The sequence below is a fragment of the Lithobates pipiens genome, unplaced genomic scaffold, assembly GCF_037356315.1.
Source record: "Lithobates pipiens isolate NorthernLeopardFrog02 unplaced genomic scaffold, aLitPip1_a1.2 Scaffold_8, whole genome shotgun sequence".
NCBI classification, from domain to species: domain Eukaryota; kingdom Metazoa; phylum Chordata; class Amphibia; order Anura; family Ranidae; genus Lithobates; species Lithobates pipiens.
Genome location: NW_027507903.1, coordinates 66395609 through 66402816, shown reverse-complemented (window position 1 = coordinate 66402816; position 7208 = coordinate 66395609). Strand labels below are relative to the sequence as shown.

Sequence of the window (7208 nt, the reverse complement as noted above, 5' to 3'; positions counted from 1 at the left end):
GATGAGATAAATTGCTACCAGAAACAGGACATCCTTATTGACAGATAGGGCTGAAGCATTTGGTCATTGAAATCCACCATCTGGCAGGTATGTAGCGGCCCTGGCTCTGGGGGACATGACACTCCAGTGCTGGTAGTTGGGTGTGATACTGCAGCACTGGTACTGGGCTGGGACATTTGTTCCCGGGGCCTACCACTGGTGGCAGCGCTGGTAATGGGCCTGAGCATTTGTTCTTGGGTCCTGTTGCTGGCGGCAGTGCAGGTACTGGGCCTGGGAATATGATCCTCGTTGCTGGCAGCTGCCTGGTTTCCAGAGTGCTGTGCCCTTTTAGGAGGGACCCATTCTTCCTCCGATTCATTTGCTGATCCACTACTTTCAATCGCTTCAAATACTGACAGTCATGGAGAGGATCTGGAATTCCTCCTCACTGCTAGGGGTGCAACTGATCGTCACCGATCCGTGATCCGAACGGGTCACCCCGCTCGGATCGGCACATGCCGCGATCAGCGGAGCGCTCCACGGTCTCGGCCTTAGGAAAGGCCGCGGCTTCGGCCTAGCTCCGAAGCGGCGGCCATCTTTCTACACCCAGGCTGTTTACACTGATCGCTCCAACGGCGGTTCCTCTTTGTACTAACCTGTGGAGGGGAGAGATCCTGAGATGGAAGTAGCCATCCCTCCATACCTTGCAATCCTCTAGCGATACTCGGCAATACCCTGCCTGCCGATACTCTGCCATACTCAGCCGTGCCCAGCCAATATTACAGTGGGGGAGATTGTGGATATTACAGTGGGGACTATATGGTGGTGGAATTTTCACAGGTTTTTGCAAATTAAATTATTTGCTGATCCGAAAAACAATCCGATACGTGACTCTGATCCGAGATCCGATCTGTGAGTTTTATTGATCCGTTGCACCCCTACTCGCTGCTATATATATTTTTTGGACAGGACACTGATGGCTGTGCGACGGGTGGTAGGTGACGGTCCCTGATGAGCTTGTGTGACAGGTGACTGTCACTGATGGGCTGTGTGATAGCTGGCATATGACATTCTCTGATGGGTGACTGGCCACGGTCACTGACTGCAGTTCTTTGATGTGACAGGTGCACTTTATGGCCCCTGATGTGCTGTGACAGGTGTGCTTGGTGCAGTACACTGACAATACACAGATCTGTAACTTGCTGCTCCTGCCTCTTCTGCGCACACTGGAAACGGTGTGCAAGGAGGTAAGAGCCGGTAACGGCTAGTTACCGCTCTGTGTTTACATTTGTGAATGGATCACAGCTGATCACGTGGTAAATAGCTGCCAGCCAATGCAGTGTTCCTGGGAACACGCTGATGTGCACGAGCAACATGATCGCACACATGCACCGTCCCAGGACAAGAGCCCCTCCATCGTTTCACAGTGGGCAGCAAGCAAGCGGTTAACATACAAGGCCTACACTTGTAGGCTTTAATGTTGATAGCACTGAGTGTAAATGCGGAAGCATATGGTCTTAACTCTACTAACAAGCTGAGTGCTGGGCACCTGATATTAACTGTATGCAACCTCCGCTATATACATCGCTGTGGGATGGACACTTCCCGTTGTATACCAAAATGGGGTCAGGCTGAGCCTTGCTCAGCTATTCACAGGAAGCTTTGTATTCTAGGTATGAATACAAAGTTTCCTCTAGCTGAGGCAGGCAGAGGGGTGGGCAGATAACCCTGTGATTTCATAGTGTATTCATAGAATGTGAAGCTTCCCATGAGTGGCTGAGGATTGCTCAATCCGACTCTATTTTGTCCCAGGAGTGAGACGGGAAAGTTCTAGTCCTACTGCTGGAATACAGCACTGTACATTGTATGGAGCGACTGTTACTACAGTGTGCCCAGCAAGCACAGCTGTTAGTGGAGTAAGCAAAATATTTAAAGGGACGTTCAATTCTGCAGTTAGGTTGGCCACGTGGATTTATACAAGTCATGTTGCTATTGAAATTAAATGGACACTGCTAACAAAAGTTTGATTTTAGAAATATCTTTTTATAGCTGTTAAGAAAAGACAATGAAGCGAGTCAATATAATTTTTAGGCCGTATGTAATTAATGTATCTGAGCAAATATTTCAGTTTTTTTTTTTTTCTCATTTGTGACCTTTTTTATTGTGTGTGTGTCCTAGTTTACTGGCTAAAACAGTTTTTATTTTCCTTTTTAGTTAATAAAGGTGATAGAGTAGCTCAGTTGATCTGTGAACGAATTCTGTATCCGGAGCTGGAGGAGGTTAAGGTGAGTTCATTTATTTCACTCTTCAAGAAATGCAGACTTCTATTGTGTGAAAAAACTGGGTATACAGATCACTTCCCCTTATTTTTTTATTTTTATTTTTTTAGTACAGAATTACTCATATTATGAAACTACACCAATACTAAAATCAGAAGGCCTACTCGTTTAGCCTGTGCATTTCATGTGATTCATTTCAGACAGATTTATTGGGTTGCCCACTGTGCTGCTGGGTGGCTTGTATTTTTTCTGTTATGCAATGTCCCCTTTATAACTTTATTGCTTGTGGGCGCAGTTGGCTCAGTTTTTTTTTCTGGGCTTCTCTGAAGGGCCTATGGAAGCAACAACGGAGCATTGGCAAATAGCCATCAGTAGGCAGAAGACAAATACCAGTATGAGAATACCACTCCCAAGTTTGAAGGCAAAATGTTTCCATGTTGTGTGCCCTAATTGTGCACTTCTACTTTCTTGCAGGACAGTGGAGGCCAATAGGTGTAGCCATATATTTTAAAGCGTTTTGATGTTGAAGTGACCACTGTAAAGTGATTCTAAAGGTTAATAAAAAAAAAAAAAAAACACTAACATGTTATACTTAACTGCCCCGTGCAATGGTTTTGCACATAGCAGCTTCAGTCCTTCTTTTTGGGTGTCCTGCTGGTGATTACGCCCACCCCCCTGCCGAGTGCGCCTAATGGCAAGCCTCTTGCTATGGGGGCACTCGAGCAGGCTCACTCCCCAGCTGCGTTAATGGATTGGACATTGTCCATTCGCAGAGAGTGTGGCTTGGCCACACTCGCTGCTCTCTCCTCACTAGCTCTGATCAGCAGGAGCCAATGGAGACTTGTGCATGAGAGCAGCGGCCCTCCCATCACTGGATCCAGATGGGGCTCAAGTAAGTATGGGGGGGGGGGGTTCCTTAATGAACTTGGAACCACTTTAAACTGGGAACCACCTGGAACCACTTTAAACTGTATGTCTCTAAATAGTGTTGCTGCATGCATCTGTCCATGTAGATTGCACATGAAGTACAGTGGCTTGAAAAAGTATTCATACCCCATTGACATTTTCCACATTTTGTCATGTTACGACCAAAAAAGTAAATGTATTTTATTGGGATTTTATGTGATAGATCAACACAAAGTGGCACATAATTGTGACGTGTAAGGAAAATTATGATTTTTATTTTTTACAAATATTTGAAGTGTGGTGTGCATTTGTATTCAGGCCCCTTTACTCTGATACCCCTAACTAAATCCTAGTGCAACCAATTTCCTTCAGAAGTCACCTAATTGGTAAATAGAGTCCACCAGTGTATAATTTAATCTCTGTATAAATACAGCTGTTCTGTGAAGCCCTCAGAGGTTTGATAGAGAGCCTTTAGTGAACAAACACCATCATGAAGGCCAAGGAACACACCAGACAGGTCAGGGATAAAGTTGTGAAAAGTTTTTTTTAAAGCAGGGTTGGGTTCTAAAAAATATCCCAAGCTTTGAACTCTCAGAGTATAGCTCAATCCTTCATCTGAAAATGGAAAGAGTGTGGCACAACTGCAAACCTACCAAAACCATGCCATCCACCTAAACTGACAGGCCGGGCTAGGGTAGCTGAATACAAATGCCTGCCATACTTTTCACATACCGGTATTTATTTGTTAAAAAAAAAATGTTAAACCGTTTATAATTTTCCTTCCACTTCACAATTATTTGCCACTTTGTGTTTGGTATATCACAAAGATCCCAATAAAATAAATTTTGGTTGTAACATGACAAAGTATGGATTTCAAATTTCAAGGGGTCTGAATACTTTTATTTACTTGTACTTCTTGTCTGGAGATACTGGCAGTCATGGTACTGCCAGTTGGGCTTCCTGTCAAAGAAAGGTCAGGGTATTAAAACGGAAATATTACTCAATGTAGATAAGAATTCTGTATTTCACAACCACACAGGGTGCAGTTCAGGCAAACATTTTAGTAGTTTTTGCCATGAAAAATGACTGCCCCCCCCCCCCTTTCTTTTTTGGGCCTATTCAGTGATTATGTGACTACCATTTAATTTATACAGTGTCTGCAGGGCTATAGGCGAAGCTACGCTGCTGGGGTGACATAGTTGAACACAGAATAAAACTCCCAGACATTATTGCAGCTTTTCCTACTGCATCTTCCTGTTTTGCTCTACATTTTTGATATGGAAATCCTTAACTTGTATTCCGTTTTTTATTTTTCACAGACTCTGGATGTGACCGAGCGAGGCGCTGGTGGCTTTGGATCCACTGGTCAAAACTAAAATTGCTGTTATGGTATTAGCTGTACATGTGTTTTTTTTTTTTTAATAACCTATTGTTAATGAAATAAAGGTCTTTTCTCATATTCTTTTCAGTTTAAATTCCTTAAACACAACAGACACAAATGTACCATACTTCATGCCAAAAAAATAATTATGTGTGTGTGTGTGTGTGTGTGTGTATGTATGTGTGTCTAATCTATACATACAATTTACTAGTTACAATATAATTTTTTAACATGGACTCCCGACAGTGTTAATTTCGTGGAATGAATGAATGAATACTATTTTAGTAAAACAATTGAGGGGCCTAAAAATGGCATTTTAGTCAAGACTAAGGCTAAATTGAAATTTGACTTCAAAATTAACACTGGTCTGTAGTGCACGTTCATACCTCAATACCTTTAACAACTTATGAGATTTTTCACTCCAGTAGTATATAATGAGTTTGGAAATTGTAGAGAAATGTTAATGAATGCATTACAATTTAATTACACCCATTCAATTTCAGATGACTAAAATTAGTTTTAGACGACTAAAATGTACTGGAGATTTAATCAACTAAATACGACTAAAACTAAAATGCCAGTTTAGTCCTAAGCCTAAAGCTTCGTACACACAAACGGCTTTTCCGCAGACAAAGCATCAGAATTTTGTCTGAAAGGGCATTGGTTTTGAACTTGTCTTGCATACAAACGGTACACACTTGTCAGCCAGCAAAACACAAACGTGGTGATGTACTATATGGAATTTCAGCTCTTGAGCGCCACCCTTTGGGCACCTTCTGCTAATGTCGTGTTTGGTGAGCATTGATTCCGAGCATGCGTGTTTGTACTTTGGACTTTTGTGTGACTGACTTGTGTACACACGATACGAAAATCAGACAACAGACCTTTTGGCTGTCGAACATTTACTAGCCTGCCATCCAACATTTGTTGCCGGAAAGTTGGACGATTGTCTGGATCATACGAACGGTCGGATTTTAGGCTAACTGTCATCACACAATTCCCGGACGAAAATCAGATTGTGTGTACGAGGTTTTAGACTAAAACGAAATCGCAATTTGCTGTCAAAATGAAAGCTGCTCCCTGAGACCTAAACAAAATCATTTATGCGAAGGGAAATGCTGAAAGTAAGCGTTTAAAATACTTGATTTGCTGTTCATTTACCTGCAGTTTATCAAGTTGATGATCTACACTAAACTCTACTTATTGTGTCCATTTCAAGGCTCTTCAATTTTTAATGCCATGTACATTTTAAAGGTTGTGTAACGTAAATGTATTCTGCTTAGCAGTTTCTTCAGAGCAGAGGTCAGTTTGTCAAACATACGTCACAAGGCATAGAGTTGCCACTTCTACCCTGAAATGATGCAGGTGATCTTCATGGCAGGATTGTTATGATGAAAGTTGCATTGATCAGGTTGAAGATATCCATATGTTAGGCAACAGGATTTACTGACAATTGCACAACGTGTAAGAAATATGAAGCCTGTGAATACTGACTTTTAACATTTTAGTTGCTTGGCACTCTAGCTTGAATGTTTTGAGCCACTGATTTCCTTGCATGAAATACAGGTGCATCTCATAAAATTAGAATATCATCAAGTTCATTTAGTTTGGTAATTTAATTCAAAAAGTGAAATGCATTTTATATAGACAGTGATATATTTCAAGCCTTTTAATTTTGATGATTATGGCTTGCAGCTAGTGCAACCAAAATTCATTATCTTAGAAAATTGGAATATTAAAAGATTTTTAATACAGAAATGTTGGCTTGGTGACATGTACAGTAGGCACTCAATACTGGGTTGGTGCTCCTTTTTCATGAATTACTGCATCAGTGCGGCATTGCCTGGAGGCAATTAGCCCATAGCACTGCGGTGAGATGTTATGAAAGCCCAGGTAGCGGCCTTCAGCTCATCTGCAAAGTTGGGTCTGGTGTTTCATCTTCCTTTTTGCCAATACCTCACAGATTCTGACATTTAGGTCAGGTGAGTTTGCTGGCCAATCAAGCACAGTAATACCATCATTAAACCAGGTATTGGTACTTTTGGCAGTGTGGACAGGTGCCAAGTCCTGCTGGAAAATGAAATCTGCATCTCCATAAAGCTGGTCAGCAGAGGAAAGCCTGAAGTGCTCTAGAATTGGCTGATGGCCGGCTAGTGTCTACTCCTGTCGGGTTTCCTGTAATTGTATCCATCACCCTATGATAACCAAAAGCTCGATCCCAATCAGCAAAAGTTCCCCTGTGCAAAAATACTGCTCAAAGTTTAGCCTTCAGGAACTTTAGGATGTTCTGTAAAGTGAGTTTTTTGTGTTGTACAGATAAATCCATTACCTGAAAAAAATCCACTTCATTTGGAATGGTGTTTTCTCCCTCGCCTTTCAGGACGGTACCTTGAAGAGAGTGTAGCTCCACCTCTGAACAGAAAACACTGTATGACAACACACCTTTAAAATCAGCTGCTTCCACCATGCCATCAGTTTTAGTGTTTCCTCCGCCATGGTGGAAGCACTGCTGGGGAACCGGAGGGGCTGTGCTCTCTGAGAGGGGGTTTTGGCAGTACCTTTTTTGATTTGTGTATCAGACCAATTCACATGGAGCATATGTGCCAGGTCTCAGGATGTCGGCGCTGAGTCCCGAATGGCGGGTGACATCAGTCCTGGGGCGG

The 7208-nt window shown here is 42.4% G+C and overlaps 1 protein-coding gene across 3 annotated transcripts in view; it reads left to right on the top strand.

Annotated features, from left to right (window-relative positions):
• DUT (deoxyuridine triphosphatase) overlaps positions 1 to 4623 on the top strand; it is a 28674-nt gene extending 24051 nt beyond the window's left edge. For all 3 annotated transcript variants that reach the window (XM_077472813.1, XM_077472812.1, XM_077472814.1), the window contains 2 exons: positions 2194 to 2264; positions 4484 to 4623. In XM_077472813.1, the coding sequence (XP_077328939.1) occupies positions 2194 to 2264; positions 4484 to 4540 (128 nt within the window). In that variant the 3' untranslated portion in view covers positions 4541 to 4623. The remainder of the gene's footprint in view (positions 1 to 2193; positions 2265 to 4483) is intronic.
• The last annotated feature ends 2585 nt before the right edge of the window (positions 4624 to 7208 follow it).